The sequence below is a fragment of the Setaria italica genome, chromosome V, assembly GCF_000263155.2.
Source record: "Setaria italica strain Yugu1 chromosome V, Setaria_italica_v2.0, whole genome shotgun sequence".
NCBI classification, from domain to species: Eukaryota; Viridiplantae; Streptophyta; class Magnoliopsida; order Poales; family Poaceae; genus Setaria; species Setaria italica.
In genome coordinates this window covers 7651205-7668919 of record NC_028454.1, presented here as the reverse complement: position 1 = coordinate 7668919, position 17715 = coordinate 7651205, and the positions used below count along the sequence as shown (strand labels likewise).

Here is a 17715-nt window from a genome sequence, read left to right as displayed (position 1 = left end):
TCGCATTCGCATCGCATAGGCAGGAACGAGACTGTTCGACTTGGTATGGTAGCGCGCGTGTTTCAGTGTGTTGATGATGAATCATCAAGCGAGTGACGCAATGAACGCCTCCGAACCTACCTAAGCTTTGCTCCTGCGCTGTAGTCGTAGCTGCCCTGTGCCTTACGCGAAAGGGGTCATCTGTGCATCTCAAAACAATCGAGCGCGGCTCACTTCGTTACTCGTTAGGTTCGCCAACAACGGTCATGATCGATCGTACTGATACAGAGGTTCCTGCCAAGGCCCACAGAACGGTGACTATATGATCCCAAGAAATTGCTCCCTCCGTCCACAAATATAAAGGATTCAAGGACTTTGTATGACAATTTAAGAGAAAATGGAAAAAAGACGCATTTACCAATCATTCAAAGTACAATGCATAGACTTTGATCCCCACAAGTTATGGGATTAAGTGGCGGTTTACTCAGACCATTAGTACTTATTGTTATCGGAAATATCAATTGACCAATCCCAGAATAAAGCGGAGAGAATGAGGTGGGAAAAAAGGACACGTTGATTAATGAAAATAGTCTTCGCTTACTCTTGATCTCTTATATTTGCGGATAAATTTGAGATACCATCATACCTTAGATTTCACTCCCCATCTCAAATTACTAATCGTTTTAGCTTTTCTAGGTCCATAGTTTTTGCTATGCACCTAAATATAGTAATTTGGAACCTATGCACTTATAAAAGTTAAAATGATTAGCAATTTGGAACGGAGGGAATATACGAGAACTTTTACATAATTGAGGCATGATAAAATATTATTTAAAATCAAGGTGTATCGAAACGTAACCAAAATAACTCCACTCGTGTTTACAAAACTTCAACTAGGCTTGTATTGTTGCAGCATATTTAAATTTTTTTCAAGTATATTATTTTACATAGAATCCTGGCTCTACGATTCCCTACCATTCGCCCATTCCATCGTGGTCAAAGAAAAAAAAAACGATCCTGCGCCCCATCCCGATAACCTTGAGCAACCGCCTCCCGAACAGCCCTGCGCTGCAGCTCTGCAGCCCCCGCCGATTCAGAGTTCATAACCGCTCGCGTCGCGCCCTTTCCCTCCACAACCACGGCAATCACTTCCTTTCGCCCGTGGTCTGCTTCGTTCGAACTCCTCTCTTCCCTTCTCACTTCACCCGCTCACAAACCAAGAACGCGATCGTCATGCAGCAAGACGCGCGCGCGGTTGCTGACCACCCTGAGGTCCCGGTGCCGGGCGGGGTGGTCGGTGCCGAGGGCGACCTGGCGCGCGAGGCCGCTTCGTCGGGGGCGGGCAATGCCGGCGGCCATGGCGCGGCGGGATCGGAGAGCGACGAGGAGGAGGACATTGAGGTGATCTTTGGTTGTTCCGGTGACGCGAGCGACGGTTCTGAATTCAGAAATGCCCCGTTCTTGATTTCGTTCTTGGGTTCGTTGGAGCAGGAAGCTCAGACGGAGGAGTCGGAGAGGGTAGTCGCTCCGGTGGGCAATGCCGGTCAGGAGGATGCGCCGGGAAGCGCCCAGAACGAGGACCACGAGGTGCCGGAGAACCCTGCGGCGATTCACTTCGGTACGGTTTCCACTTTCCATCCCAAGCCCGAAGCGCTCCCTTGTTCTTTGTTTGTCTTCTTGATTCTGAGTTTCTAAGTTCTAACCATGGATTTTATCAGAGCTTCGAGGGTTTCGACCTGCGAGGCGCGCGATCGCGCACGCAATGCCGCCGTCGTCCTACCGCCGCCTGCCGCTCCGAGGCAGGAAGCGGCCCAACCCGACTCGCTCGATCGTCGTGGGAGACGCGGCGTCGGGTGTCTCTTTCTCCAATGCTTATGATCCTGGCACGTCAGAAGCAGCAAGCGGCCCGCCGCCCTCTGCCAGTCTCGGCTCACCGTCGGCGACGTCGCGATCCGCCGGTGTCTCTGCAATGGCCAATGCCGGCAATGGCGACAGCAATGAAGCTCTGGGCTCGACGGCGAGACGCTCTGGTAATGTCCTTGACCCTGAATGCCTTCGTTCTTGGATGTCTCTCCCATTCATTTTATCGAACGCGTCCGCCAGAGATGGACGCCGCGGTTGGCAAGTCGAGTCCCGGCGATCGCAAGAGCGGCATCGACGCGAAGGACGTCGCAGCGGCGGAGGCGTCCTCGTCACGCCGTCTACCTTCTCGCGGCAGGAAGCAGCGCCGCCCCGACCAATTCATCTCCGACTCCGAGGAAGCCGCGTCCGCAGACCGCGCCAAGGCTCATCGGAGCAACACTGCTCCGGACAGGTTCCTCACGTCATCGGTCCGCGCCGCGCCGACAGAGCAGAGGCCGGAGTGGGTGAGGAAGAACATCACGGAAGGCAGCGTCCGCGACCAGGGGCAGAGCGGCAACGATGTCCTGAGGACGGCGTCAGGTGGCGTTCCAGAAGAGCCTGACGGGAGCGCAAGGATTCTCGCCGTCGCTGCCATTCTCGGCGCCGCTCTGGCGCTCAGCGTGGTCTCAGGCGTGCTCTTCTACATCGTCGGCCAGCAAACAGCATCTGGCCCGCGCGACTCGCACAAGGAGAAGGTAAGCGTCTCGGTTTGTGATGATCCAGTGCTGGGCTGCTTCCGAATTTCTGGGTTTTGACGTGAATTTCTGTTTTTTCAGTGAGCGATCCGAAGGTTCGACTTCAGAGTTCAGCAAAAGCATATCTTAGTAATGGCTTGCAATTTCGTGCGGAACCATTCCGAAGAACGAACTAGTGAAATGGAGTTCGATGTCTGTAACTGGTATTGATAGTGGTGAACCATTGTAATTGCATGGCTATTGCATACCTGCGATTAAGAATGTAGCAAAATACAAGACATTAGATAAAAAAATCCCATAATTTCTTGTGCAGAAGTTAAGAGTTTCATAATGACTCTGCAGTGCTCATTGCTTGTAGCTTTGAAGTTTCTGAGGTCCAACTGCTGACTGCGATTAAGAACGTAGCAAAATACAAGACATTAGATAAAAAATCCCATACTTTCTTGTTCAGAAGTTCAGATTTTCATAGTGACTTGAAGTGCTCATTGCTTGGAGCTTTGCCTGTTCGCTTCAGATTATAAGCTGTTTGGTGGTGAACAAACCATTGAAGTTTCTGAAGTCCCACTGCTGATTGCTGAGCATGTGCATGTCATGTATTGATACGAGCAAAATTTTGACGTCAGCTATTTGATAGGAAATTAAATTGGGGGAAACGCCGAAACGGTAGGCTGTATTCCGAGTTTAAAATAAAATCTTAAGCAATTGGCTCAAAAAATGTAGGATTGCTTTCGTTGAGAGTCGAACTCAAGACCTCCCGCTTACTAAACGGGTGCTCTAACCAACTGAGCTACGAAAGCACCGATTACGGTTCTTTTAGAAATGTTATATTGCCTATTTGATAAAGAACTACTCCCACTTCCTCTTCACCTAGATACAAAACTAAAGCTAAATGAATAGTAATTTAGGACGGAAGGAGTACAACATAACTTGTTAGGCAGGGTTTTTTTTTTGAGCGACAAATGAGAGCTTTATAATCCCAGATTAAAATCCCTGATCGCTAACTCCCTAAGCCAGTCCGGAGTGTAGCCAGTCCAGGAATGAAACTACGATCTGCTCTCGTCTCTTGACTCTTGAGTTCAGTTGCTTCACCAGAGGTAGATTGTCAATCTCCAGCACCACTCTCCTGTAGCCATATGCCACTGCTACCAGGAGGCAAACCGTTCCTTGCCGCCACCGCCAGCGCTTCCATTGTGAGCACATCAGAGCGTTGTGATGCCATTTCGCCTATGCAGCTTAAACTTCACCACAACTGTCCCTGATCACTCAGCCACTACCCCCGAGAAGGACACCTCAATAAAGGATGCATCTGTATTAACTTGTTTAGGCAGGTTAGCAAGTTAAAATCATCTGTGATCGCTAGAGTAGCTAGCAGCCAGTGCAATCAGAAGTACAAATAAGATAAAAATCGTGTTGAACCGAGCTGGAAATTACAGAAAATTTGTGCGCGGTAACAACTGGAAGCCAATCAGAAATAGAGAACCTTCTGTATGTCCATTAAGTACAAAATTTGGCTAGAGAAATAGGGCTTTATTTGTTCCAGCGAGCTGCTTCGTGGTATTTCTTTACAGAATATTTTTCAAGTAGAGAGTCCGACTCTAGTTATTATTGTAACATGTGCAAAAAAGACTACTTTGAAGCTCGTAGCAGCTTCCTCTTAGTAGAGAAGAGAGGAACACACCATGTGCAAATAAACAGCATTTGCAAGCTAGAGTAGTATTTTTTACATCATATCAAAATGTGGTCATAGCGCCACCTTCACTTTTTGGCTGAAACACTTCCACCACCCCTAATCTTCTCAGCTCACAAAAATGTGTTGAACCATATCAAACGAGATCATGAAAGAAGGGCATCATAAGTTGTTTGTCTGGAGGAAGCAAGCAACTCTTTGAACTGCGCTAATGCATTCTCATTTATAGGTTTAAACGGTATGCGCTTGATCACATGGGCTCCAAAAAAGTAAAGTAGGGCATCCGTTGCAGTTTCCGCGTTGATGCCTCTTGCTTGGAAGTAGAAGAGCTCATTTGGATCAAGCTCACCACTGATGGCAGCACCATGAGTACACTTCACGTCATCTGCGATAATCTGAAGGTTTGGCTTGACATTAACAAGTGCCTTTGGTGATAGGATAAGACACTTGGTTTCTTGCCCAGCATCAGTTTGTTGTGCATACCTGTAAATTAAAAGCATCAAAAGTTTAGGATGGGAATAGAGATCGCAGCTGTAGCCATGTCATGACTCAAATATCGACATGCTGGACATTCTAAGAATCAGACAATTAAAGAACAATGTTACGGTGAAACTAATTGCAAAATGTTTCTGGCTTTGTGCCGAATTGATATTAATCATTTATTTCATGAAGACAGAACTAGTATTTATGCAGCTACTATACCATATCCAGTTAACACAAACCTATCCTAAAATGTGATAATCTTAGGATACCCTAAATTCAGCAACTGGAAACATTGAACAATGAAAAAGTGTATGGCACATGCATGAAACTACGAATCTACAATTCCAGTCATATTAGAAAGATGGCTATAATAGATGAAATTTTCCTGAAGTAACCAAAAATAAATCAAGAGATTAGATGACAAATACCTGTTGACTTTAATATTCCCATCAAATATGCTATTCCCTGTGGCACAAGCAATGCACTTGTGGAGCTGTCGTGAAAAACCTCTGGGGTGATCAAGTATCAGTTTGCTATGCAGATCATGTATCTGTTTATTCTGAGATGTTAAGTGAAGTGTTGACAATTCTGTTTCTGTCTCAGGACCTAATTGCTGGATATGTAGATTGTGCCTGTTCAATTTTGCTCCAGTGCTGACCTCAACAAATTCATATTTACTGGACGTATCCTGCAAAAATGTTGTGTAACAAATAAGACTGATTTCCCCCCTGTTTAGCTAAGCTTCGTTAAACTATCAGAGTCCAACCCACTAGAGCAAACATATCTCCCCTAATACACATAATCACTATATAAAAGCAATATGGAGGCACCTATCAAAGTAATGAGGTAGATCAAACAATGAGACCCTGACCCTGAAATGACCAATGCTCCCAATAGACTAGAGTAATACTACCAATCTCTGTCCCATAATTTAATAAGAATTGGATTCTCTCATCATCACTATTCTATCTCATTTCAAGAGTAGTATATCACATTCATAACTGCAAGTATCTTACAACATTTATCTCAAATGCAGACTCACCTGCTGGACGACAGTCCATTTAGTATGAGCTGCAGCAAAGGATTGCCGCTGCACATATGAATGAACCACCCTTGCGCCAGCGTCGATGATAATCTCTGCTACTGGATTGGCCCAATAGCAACCACCTTCTTCTCCAGCACCAAAGTGCTCCTCCACTATGGCCACCTCTGCTTCCTTCTCGGCCACGACCAGAACCCTCGGATTGGACATCAGCATACTCTCAGCACCGCAATTGGTATAGGTGAACATGATGTGAACAGGGTCGTCGGCCACCTTGACCCCCTCGGGCACGTGCACGACCACGACGTCCCTCGCTCCAACGGCGTTGAAGTCGTAGAAGAGGTCCTTGTGAGCGAATTCAGCGGAGGCAGCGAGGGCCGCGGCGGCGCGGTCTCGCGCGCGGCCGGGGGGAAGATCGGCGAGGGCGCTGACATGAACGCCAGAGGCGGATACAAGGAGCCCGTCGGAGAAGAGAACGTGGGAGGGGAAAGGGGAGGCTGGTGGCGCGAGGTCGGGCGCCTTGGAGGGGAGGGAGATGGGGAAGGAGCGGAGGTATGAGATGTCGGTGAAGCGGAAGGCCTCGTTGGAGCGGCGGGTGGGCCAGGGCGTGGAGAGGAGGGATAGCGCGGAGGCGGAGCGGAGGGGGTCGAGGAGCGGGGATGAGGAGGTCACCGAGTCCTCGAGCTGCTCGGCGATGCGGAGGACGAGGTCGTCGGAGACGGCCGGCGCCGCGCGCGCCAGGGAGGCGGTGACCGGGGAGGCAGAGCGGCGGAAGCGCAGGAGAGGCGGGGGCGCGCGGAGAGCGGTGGAGCAGGAGGCGGCGCACAGCGGCGACGGCGACGGCATGGCGTCCGCGAAGCTTCTCCTCGTCTGCCCAGTGGCTGCGGTGCGGACTGCTGCGGACGGGTAGGAGGGCCCTCGTGCTCGTTTTTTTTTTTATGAGGGGGTGGGCCCTCGTGCTCTTGGCGCGTGGTGGATTGGAAAATCCGAGAGCCTGACAGGTAGAGGTAGGTGGAACCAGACAGGAAAACTGAACGGCCCGGCCCACCTAAGACTGATTACAGGCCCAATTGAGCTGACACATGTGGGCCTAGCCCAGTGCAGCTGCGCGGAGCCTTATCCGATTTCGTTCCCCGCTCTCTCTCTCCCTCTCCCCGCCTTCGTCCCGGCCCCGGCGAAGCAATGGTGCTCCTTTTCTCTCCTCCGTTCCTCGCCGCGCGCTTCACGCCGTCGCAGGCGGCGGCGCCGCGCCGGCGCACCCGGGCCCGCGCCTTCTCCCCTTCCGCTGATGCGCGGGCCCCGTGCTTCAGGAGGCCCTACACGTCCGTCCTGATTGTCCCCACGGGCGTCGGCGCGGCCGTCGGGGGCTTCGCCGGCGACGCCCTCCCGGTGGCTAGAACCCTCGCCGCCGTATCCGACTGCGTCATATCACACCCCAACGTAATTGCAACCGTCCCAAAGCATAAGCTGCTCTACTTCACTTGTTACTTCTCCATTCGAATTTGATTTTCAGAGATTGAGGCTTTTCATACCGCAGGTGCTGAACGCTGCGATGTTGTACTGGCCAATGCCCAATACGCTTTACGTGGAGGGATACGCCCTTGATAGGTTCGCGGAAGGATCTTGGGCTCTCCAACCCGTTCACCAAAACAAGGTAAGCCATCCTTTGGCTGTGGCTGTTGGGATTACTCACCATCCATAAGGACCACAAGGGTGATACAACTCTTACTGAAAGATGTGTTTTTCTTCGTATCAATGACACATTGTAACTGATCCAACCTAGGTAGGCTTGGTGTTGGATTCTGGAATCGAGGAGGACCTCCGGCTTCGCCACTTGCAGGTTGCAGATGCCGCGAGGGCGTCGCTTGGGCTGCCTGTAGTCGAGTACATTGTTACTGATGCTCCTCTGGAGGTGCATATTCAGTTTTGATACTAGGACAGATAGTTGTAAGCATAATTAAGTGCTTGCATAATCTTGGTGTTTGCTTATGGCATGCCCATGTCTGGTGTAGATCAAAACATGGTTTGATCCTAAGTGTGGAAAGTCGACGGGAAGTGTTGGGAACTCTGATTCTCTGCTGAGAGCTGTTGACACATTAGTGAACCATGCAGATGTCAATGCGGTGGCAGTTGTTACACGCTTTCCAGATGATGATCCAGAAGATTCAGATTGCTACCGGGAAGGGAAGGTAACTGACTCTTTGTATGCTTAAGTAGTTCAATTTATTTTATTTGTATGATGTTGGTCCTGTACCATTGACATTTGCATCAAGCATCTTGATAGCAAACCCAATAATCGAGAATGCCTCTTGCAAGTTTCAAGACATTCAGTTTCAGAATTCTGATAACTACATGGATTCTAGTTTAAATGTTACCGAATAGAAATTCACTGAATTATTGCCATCATTCCCCTAAAACATGGTAGCCATTGGCCCTTTATTTCACTGGATGTCTGGATGTGTATATTGCTGGATCTCAGATCTATTATGTTTTTTATGGAACTACAGCAGGCAATTGCCTGCTGCAACTTTGTTGATAAGGCAGATCTGTTATGTTGATGACAATTAATGGAAATCTGCCAAGGTTACCATTTGTTGTCAGTCATCTTTTTTTCTGCATTTCTTAGCAAGTGTAATGTTCTTATGCTCCTCATCCTTTATGTTCTTGACTTGATATATCATTGCAGGGCGTTGATCTGCTGGCAGGAGTTGAAGCAATTATCAGTCACCTAATTGTGAAAGAATTCAAAATCCCTGCTGCCCACGCTCCTGCAGTGTTACCCCCTCCACTCAGCCCATTAGTATGCCCTAGATCTGCTGCTGAAGAGGTATATATGTCCTGTACTCGTGCAGTTACTGTAACTGAGCTAAGTAATTGCCGATTTACCTGTACTATGCTAACAACCATACTACCATGACAAATACATATATCAGACTACTGCCATGGGTTCAATTTCTAGTCACAAGGTTTTCAGCAGCCCTTTTGCTTCTTTGGTTATATATAGATATGCGCTGTCCTATGTCAAACTTAGTAGTTGCTTCTTTTCTTTTTAACCTCTGATTGCTTATTACTTTATACTTTATTTGTTTATTCATACCCAATGTCTTTATCAATCAGATTGGATATACCTTTCTGCCTTGTGTGCTTGCTGGTTTAAGCAATGCTCCACAGTATGTCATGAGGAGGCAAGGAACCTTGGACAGTGGTTGCATGGTGGCTGGTGATGTTGACAGTGTTATTCTTCCAAAAGACTCTTGTGGAGGAGATGGTACTCTTGCTTTTGCTCGAGCTGCAAGAAAGCACAAGGTATAGTGTCCATATTAATTAGTGATTAAAGATGAAGTATGTACCGTACCCAGTTATACTGCATTTCCAGTGTGTTAGATACTTCAAATGTAGGTTAAAGTTAATCAACGTGCTTTATGTTAGCATGATGATTGGAGCTAATCACAAAAAGTGGAAGCCATAATTAACAAGGTCAGCTAATTTGGACACTTCTTTTTTCTTGCAGCCCTTAATCATTACTGTACAGGAAAATGAGACAGTGCTTGATGATACTCCAGACAAATTTAGCATAGAAGCGGTACGCAACATACATCTATAATGATCCTCCAAATTCTGTCTCTTTCTCATAAGCCCATATATCTAAGCATTCATTAGCAACTTTGAATGTTTTCTCCTCAGCTGAATGTCAGGAACTACTGGGAAGCAATTGGAGTCGTCGCTGCTCACAAGGCAGGTGTCAATCCAAATGCCCTTAGAAGACAGGGAATTGATCACCTTAAGAACCCTCGACGATTATACTCTCCCCACTCTTCAGGTCCTAGACCATCTGCCCATCCTCCAGTGCACGAGAAATTGCATATAAAGGAACTAGCTGGACAAATTTAGTGTTAGAAAGGACACTAATAGTAGTAGTAGAAATCATTTTAGACAGGTTGCAATTAGGAGCTTCCAAATTTTGAAGCCACTGGTACATATTCCACAAAGGCCGTGCTGCAGTGGAATCCTATGCATAGCATCTACACCGATTTTTGTTGTCACCCAGTGTAGAGTTAGCTGGTGGCATGCATGAATCTTCCTCCCTGACCTTGCATTGCTCCAACCTCCAATCTCCAGTCAGTTTGTCAATCATTTACATCATTATCTGTTCCAGGAAAACCAAGTGCTTGTAATCAATTTTTTTCCAACATTGTTTGAGTACGTTGGATGGAAGCAGTTGTACTGTTTTCTTTCCGTTCCACTGAACATCAAAGTTTATGCCCAACCGCCAAGCTGTTATGGCCTGGTTTATCACATGAATGGCCTCTGCCATGCTGTTGCCCGACTGACATGCTGATATGCATCTGCTTCAGTACATTTGATCGATCAGAGTTGCGCTGGAGCGGCCTGCTCAAAACATTTCTTTGTCCCAAAACGCTCTATTACTAAACCATTTCTTATGAGATTCGAACCCTACTAATTGCGTCATTTTTTTTTCTGAAACCCTAGTGTCGCTTTACGTTTGTCTGAAGGATATATCAGCAATGCCTGCTACGGCCGGATGATTTGCAAAACTTATCTCTTGAATCATTTGCCATCCAGTCAGTCAATCCCTGGCCCCTACCTTGTTCCTTACTGGAAAGGTCGAACAGTGAGAGATTGTGTACAAGCTACATGGTGCCAAAGGTCACCGGACGGACCCCTTAACTACAGGGCACGCGAGCGCAATCAGAGATACGCCAGCCAAGAAGAACAGTGAAGGGCACTGAGGATGAACAGTCCGGCTACGAGCCTAATTGACTGCACCACACGACCGACCCTTCGCCGATCTCTTCTCATCACGCATGATGCCATGCCACCCTAGTGAGTGACCTGAAATCCAGGGGTGGCGCTGTTCCAGATGCCCCCCTACGCCCTGTCCCTGATCGCTTGGTACCCTAGCCAACCTTGTCTTCATGGGAAATTCAGAATGCTAGCAAAAGCTACCTGATCGATCGATGTGACGATGTAGCGGCCAATCTACCAGACTTGTAAACTCTGACTGATTGGGCGGCAAATCACCTGAATTTACATCAGCCGGTGAGACATTCTTTCCTGGCTAGCTGCGGAAAGTTTCTAGCGACATGAATGCAGAGCAAATCATTCTGAATGCATCGCAGTTGCAGTTGCAGCGCACAATAATTCGCAGTCGGTTCTGGTCCAGCGCTGCAGAAAAAAGCGAAAGGAAGGCACGTACGAATAATTGAGCGCGTGTGTCCACGAGGCAGCAACTATGAGGTGTTGCACATTTGCAGGACACGTCACATTCGGAAAGTCGAAGACGCCCTGTTACTGAAAGTAGCAGCTCCTCCATTGGTTCCGTCAAGATTCAGCTGACAGCTGAGTTTTTCACAGGCAGGGGGAAAAGTGAGAAGGTTTTCGGCGTGCCTTTTCGCCATTTCTAGCTCAATGCTCCACTTGCACTGCAATACTGCATTGCAGGACGACGGCCCTTTATTTTCGCCGATGGAAGAAAGGGAAATAATGGGAGAAGCTTCCTTTCTTGCTGTGTTTGCTGTCTGACGAGTACCATGATTTGGAGGTCTTGATCGGAATGCTCATGATATTGAGGGCGTGAGGCAACATCGGGCTCCCATCCCCCCGTGTTCTCGCTGGTTCCATCCACCCATCGATTGAGACAGTGACCTAAGAGACCCCTCCCATCATATTCTGCTCCCAGCAAGTGTTGAACTCCATTTCCCTGTCGACGTCTCACACTCTCACCATACGGTTTGAACAGTGGTATGCACGCAATGTACAAAATGTAGCATTGCAATCCTCTTTCTTTTTCACCCCCAAAGTAGTCTTGCGTCCAAGCCAGTTGACAGGGAGCTTTGTACGCTGCTGAACCCATCACATCGCCGTTGCGTAAGCAGTTAGATTGGAGAATGCCAAAAGGTTCTCATTCAGTTCAGGCCAGAAAACTTGATCTCAACAGCACTGCTCCTCCTCCCTGATGTTTCTGGCTAGAGGCAGTTACAACTCACTACACGGAAAGCAAGCAGGTCCGATCCTGGTCAAGTCTGTGGATCAAGCAAGGCTGTCGTCTCACCGAAACGTCAAGTTGTCTGCCAAAGTTTCACGTCGAATCGGCGAGAAAACGGCAAGGAACATGCCATATCGCAGCAGGTAGGTGACCGGCCAAGGGACCAGACCAGGCGCGAGTGAGATCGAATCAACCTCGCGAATTCGATCGGGTGCGAATTTTGCACACCACGGGTCCCAACCTGGGACCGGCCGGGCTCTCTCGGCAAGCTCTATTTATCGGCTTCCCTCCCAACTCCTCCACCGGCCGGGCTCTCTCGGCAAGCTCTATTTATCGGCTTCCCTCCCAACTCCTCCACGCTGATCTCTCCCACTGGCAAATCCTGACGTCGCCAATGGAGGAAGCGCCGGAGCTGATCAGCCCGAGGATCTCCTTCTCCCACGACCTTGCCAACTTCGCAGCACCGCCGCGGCGGTCCGACGCGTCTCTGCTCGTGTCGTCGTCGTCGTCGTCGCGCCTCCCCGAGCCGGAGTTCGACTTCGCCAACGCCAATGCGGCCGCCGACGACGTCGCCCCGGCCGACCGCCTCTTCGCCGGCGGCAAGCTGCTGCCAATGCCGCCGTTGCCGCCCGCTCCCAGACCACCCAACCCGTTCAAGCAGGAGCCGAGCGGCGGCGGCGGTGTCAAGGCGGCGCAGGCGTGCCCGCAGAAGCGGCCGGGTTCGTGGGCATCCCCGTTCTCACGCAGCAGCAGCGTGAACTCGGCCACGACGGCGGCGGGAGCGCCGCGGTCGGCGGGGAGGTTCGGCTGCCCGCCGTTCCCGCTGATGCGCAGCTGGTCAGCCTCGGCCGCCGTGGCGCGAGACGGCGGTGGCTTGGGCGGCGCCGAACCGGCGGACGCAGCCGGCCATCGGCCTCGGTACTACAAGAAGTTCGGCGGTACAGTGGCACCGGCTAGTAACGGTGGTGGCGGTGGTCCATCAAGAGCTTACTACTATGGTGGTAGCAGGAAAGGTAGTAGCCATGGCGTTAGGGTTAGCCCGGTGCTCAACGTGCCGTTCATCGGCACGAGTGTGGCCAACGTGCTGAGCTACTTGCTCTGTGACTGTAGCACCAAGACGAAGAAGAGTAGGGAGTTCTAGAGAGTTAACCGGGTAACACCTAGTGATGTACATTTAGGCTTGTATTTGGAACGGGAACATTCTCCGGCCCACCGGAAATCGAACAAGTTCCTACGAAATTCACACAAAGAGCTTGTGAATTTATTCCAAACATGCTTATGCATGCTTGCATATGTGGGAAAGAAAACATGGCTTGCCAATTGCGATCGATTTAGGTTAGGGAGAATGATATGGTTGGACAGGAAAGATAGCAATGATAGAGCTAGCAGTGGTCTTTTTCTTTGAATGAAAGATGGCTTTTGTTTGCTTGGCAATTGGCATGGGTGGCGCTTTTTGGTTGTGTTGTTGTTGATTACCCGTTGCTTGGCGGGGCATCGAGTGCGATGAAAGTTTGCCCATGTGTTTGTGGGGAAGCTTTGTTCGAGGGAACCTCATCAAGGGCGCGTGCATGGGGAGAGTTTGCTGGTTATGGTTGGCCAAGCTTTGGTTCGGAGCATGTATGTGCTGGATAACGAGGCAATTGCTGTATTAATTTCCGAAATAAATAAATTACGGCAAGAGACAATAGTAGCATGCAAAACTCTAACATACGACAACAGGAACATCATAATTATGATCTCAGAAAACATGATTAACAACCAGATCAGATCACGACGCACGTACCGGGAAGCCGTGATGACGAGCGGTGCTGACGGAATGACGACGGTGTTGCGGATGGATCGCAGCAGTCGGCGTTGAAGATGGCGGTACGCCGCGACACGAAGATTGGACGGAGGACGAGCCGTGGCGATGAACTTGAGTAGTCGCGTGGAGTGCTTCCCAAAAATCTTATTTGCCCTCTCCCGATGCAGGATCACAAGGACGACTGGTTCTGCAGACAAGCTCTCCCGTTTGCCAGTGCACGCTGACGCAACGGAATGGAGAAGACTACAGTGACGGCCCAGCAGTGTAGAAGAGGCAAAACCTAACTTGTATAGACCATCTTAGGGATACCCTGGGGGCCTTACCGTAGTCTATGGTGTCTTTTCCATGAGGGGGGGGGGGTCCGTATATATAGGGAGGAAACCTCTAACACCCTCGTCTATTAGCAATACAAGATTAATAGATGGTGTACCCCCTCTTACGCTAACGAGCCTTTGAGATTTATTTAGAATTATTTATATGGGCCAAGCCCATATATCTAACAATCCCCACCGGATCTCAAATACCCATTTAGGTGTTTTGCATATTTCTCACTACTGTTTGATATACCAGTGTTTCAGTAAGGACTGTTAAGTTGAACTCTTGCAAGCTACACTCGTACACAACTTGATAATGGACTACGCCTTGAATTGCTAGTTTTGCATGGACAAGTTTCACTCAAAGTCATAGCCAGTACTTGGCTGCCAGTAGCCTACCCCGCAGGTGGAGCATATACGTCATACTCCCTGGTCTCTTTCATGAGCTTACTAGAGATCACCCAAATCTCATAGATTGCGACGTTTAACTGCCGGACTCATATACGTGTTCTTTCAAGAATGCTCTGTACGACAACATCTTAGCTTATTAAAGCCAACAGAATCACATTAAGGCATATAGCCAATCTGCCTTATAGCACACATGCCTTACAACATTTGAGAGTATTGCATCTTCACTTAGAGAGAGTTGAATAATTACTCTCCTCAGTTAACCAAAAGCTTGTTTTTCCCAGATCCTAATTCATGAGATCTCCGATCATATAGGTTGGGTTACCACTATGGCAACTCAAACAGGTCTCATACCCATCTCCCTCAATGCCCTTTCTATCACATTCCGTGATAGCCCTTTTGTAAAGGGATCTGCCAGATTTTTATCTGTTTGAATATAAGTCACACTTATTACTCCGAAGTTTCTCAATTTCCTGACAGACTCAATCGTCTCTTGACATGTCTTGATGACTTCGCATTATCCTTAGCACCGTTCACTTTGACTATCATAGTTTGATTGTCACAGTTCATAAGGATGTCCGGCACTGGTTTTTCAACCACAGACAAGTCCATCAAGAGCTCACGCAGCCACTCTGCCTCAACAGTGGCTGTATCTAAGCAGTAAGTTCTGCCTCCATGGTTGACCTCATCAAAATGGTCTGTTTGCAAGACCTCCATGATATTGCACCACCTCCAAGGGTAAACATGTACCCACTCGTGGCATAAAGCTCATCAGCATCAGAAATCCAGTTCGAGTCATTGTGTCCCTCAAGTACAGCAGAGTGTCCAAAATAGTGATTCCCATAACTCATAGTACCTACCAAGTAGCGCATAACCCTTTCAAGTACATGCCAATGATCAATACCCGGATTTGACATGAACTTGCTCAATTTGCTCACAGCAAAAGATATGTCGGGTCTCATTGCACTAGCTAAGTATATGAGTGAATCGATAATCTAAGAGTATCTCGGTTGATCTTTCACAATTTTCTTATTCTTTCAAAGTATCACACTAGGGTCATAAGGAGTTGGAGAAGGCTTGCTGTCCATGTAGCTAAAGTGACTCAAGATCTTCTCCATATAATGGGATTGCAAAAGAGTGATCCCATTCTCATCCTTAATTAGCTTAATGTTCAGAATAACATCAGCTTCTTCTAAATCTTTCATATCAAAACTCTTTGATAGAAAACACTTGACCTCATTGATCACATCAATATTGGTGCGAAAGATTAGTATGTCATCCATGTACAAGCATAATATAACTCCTTCACCCCTACCATGGCGATAGTACACACATCTATCAGCCTTATTTATGACAAAGCCCGCAGAAGTTAAAGTTCTGTCAAACTTCTCATGCTATTGCTTAGGTGCCTGTTTCAAACCATACAATGACTTCAATAATTTACACACCTTACTTTCTTGACCCTTTACCACAAATCCATCAGGCTGATCCATATAGATCTCCTCATCCAATTCTCCATTTAGGAAAGTTGTCTTTACGTCCATCTGATGGATAATAAGACCATATGAGGTATCCAAAGAAATTAGTGCTCGAATTATGGTCAATCTAGTGATGGGTGAGTACCATCAGGCCTAAGCTTCTTCTTGAACACCCATTTACAACCCATTGGTTTGCAGCCATAGGGTCGTTCAGTGAGCTCCTAGGTTCCATTAGAAAGAACCGAGTCCATCTCATTACGGACAACTTCTTTCCAATCATCTACATCTGGAGATGCAAATACCTCAGCAATGGATGTGGGTGTATCATCCACAAGGTACACAATGAAATCATCACCAAAGGATTTTGCAATCCTCTGTCTCTTACTCCTTCTTGGAGCTTCACTATCATCCTTCTCAATGACCTCCTCATGCTTATCAGATTGTTCAGAAGACTCAATAGATGCAATTGGTTCATGAATTATCTCAAAGGAAAATATGGAAGTGATATGCATATCTTTCATAGGGAAAATATTCCCAAAAAATGTTGCATCACGAGATTCCATAATAGTATCAACATGCATATCAGGTACCTCTGATTTAACTTCTAAAAATCTATAAGCAATGCTCCTATGAGCATATCCTAGAAAGACACAATCCACTGTCTTAGGTCCCAACTTACGCTTCTTAGAGATTGGTACATTGACTTTCGCCAAGCACCCCCAAGTGCGCAAATAAGAAAGTGATGGTTTTCTCCCAATCTACATCTCGTATGGAGTTTGCTCTTTATTCTTATTTGGAACTCTATTCAGGACATGACATGAAGTCAATAAAGCCTCCCCCCACCATGCCTTAGATAAACTAGCAGTGTCTAACATGGCGTTAACCAGATCAGTTAGCGTGCGGTTTTTTCTCTCAGCATCCCCGTTTGATTCGGGCAAATAGGAGGTGTCCTCTCATGAATAATACCATGTTCCTCACAGAATTTATCAAAGATTTTAGAAAAATATTCACCACCACGATCTGACCTTAGACGCTTGATCTTTCTCTCATGTTGATTCTCAACTTCTGCCTTATAGATTTTGAAGTAGTCTAACGCTTCATCCTTAGTTTGCAACAAATAAACATACCAAAATCTAGTCGCATCATCAATCAATGTCATGAAGTATCTCTTTCCACCTTTTGTCAACACACTATTTATCTCACAGAGATCAGAATTTATGAGTTCTAGAGGTGCCAAGTTTCTCTCCTCAGCCACCTTGTGAGGCTTCTGAGGTTGCTTCGCTTGCACACAGCTATGGCTCTTAGAACCTTTGGCAATGGTGAAGTTCGGAATTAAACACATGCTAGAAAATTGAGACATCAAACTAAAATTAACATGACATAGACGTGAATGCCAAGTACTCGCATCATCACTAACATTACCACAAATATGGTTCACTGACTTATTACAAAAATCTGCAAGGGAAAAGTGGAACAAGCCTCCGCAATCATAGCCTTTACCAACAAATTGTCCATATTTCGATATGACTAATTTATTGGACTGTAACACTACCTTAAACCCTTCCTTGCATAGGATCGAGCTGCTTACAAGATTCTTGTTGATAGTAGGAACATGTTGCACGTTCCTCAGCTGCACGATCTTTCCCGAAGTAAACTTCAGATCTACCGTGCCAACACCATGAACAGAAGCTTGTGACCCATTCCCCATCAGGATGGAGGAATCTTGAGCGACCTGGTAAGAAGATAACATAGATATGTCAACACATACATGAATATTGGCACCCGTCTCAAGCCACCAACTGGTAGATTGATAAACTAAAAGAACAGTAGGTAATAAATTACCATACCCGTCTCCAGTGTTGCCTATGGTCACCGTGTTGACATCCTTGGATCCAGATCCATGATTAGCCCTTTTA

General features: G+C 47.5%; 3 protein-coding genes and 1 non-coding gene across 4 annotated transcripts; 2 read left to right on the top strand and 2 right to left on the bottom strand.

The window, feature by feature from the left end:
• Positions 1-3299: 3299 nt before the first annotated feature.
• TRNAT-AGU lies at positions 3300-3373 on the bottom strand. The gene has a single exon. It is a non-coding gene; the product is annotated as a tRNA-Thr (tRNA).
• A 671-nt stretch (positions 3374-4044) lies between these two features.
• Positions 4045-6700, bottom strand: LOC101752862 (protein ABCI7, chloroplastic). Its single transcript, XM_004967995.3, has 3 exons — positions 5789-6700; positions 5175-5434; positions 4045-4746 (listed from the first exon to the last, which is right to left on the bottom strand). Exons 1-3 carry the CDS (start codon positions 6632-6634, stop codon positions 4410-4412), a joined length of 1443 nt encoding a protein of 480 aa, XP_004968052.1. The 5' UTR covers positions 6635-6700; the 3' UTR covers positions 4045-4409.
• A 232-nt stretch (positions 6701-6932) lies between these two features.
• On the top strand, positions 6933-10086 carry LOC101753270 (uncharacterized lipoprotein syc1174_c). Its single transcript, XM_004967996.3, has 8 exons — positions 6933-7228; positions 7326-7442; positions 7572-7700; positions 7801-7977; positions 8475-8615; positions 8906-9094; positions 9300-9371; positions 9473-10086. Exons 1-8 carry the CDS (start codon positions 6971-6973, stop codon positions 9677-9679), a joined length of 1290 nt encoding a protein of 429 aa, XP_004968053.1. The 5' UTR covers positions 6933-6970; the 3' UTR covers positions 9680-10086.
• A 1996-nt stretch (positions 10087-12082) lies between these two features.
• On the top strand, positions 12083-13201 carry LOC101753684 (translation initiation factor IF-2-like). Its single transcript, XM_004967997.3, has one exon. The coding sequence runs from the start codon at positions 12190-12192 to the stop codon at positions 12934-12936; it is 747 nt and encodes a 248-aa protein (XP_004968054.1). The 5' UTR covers positions 12083-12189; the 3' UTR covers positions 12937-13201.
• The last annotated feature ends 4514 nt before the right edge of the window (positions 13202-17715 follow it).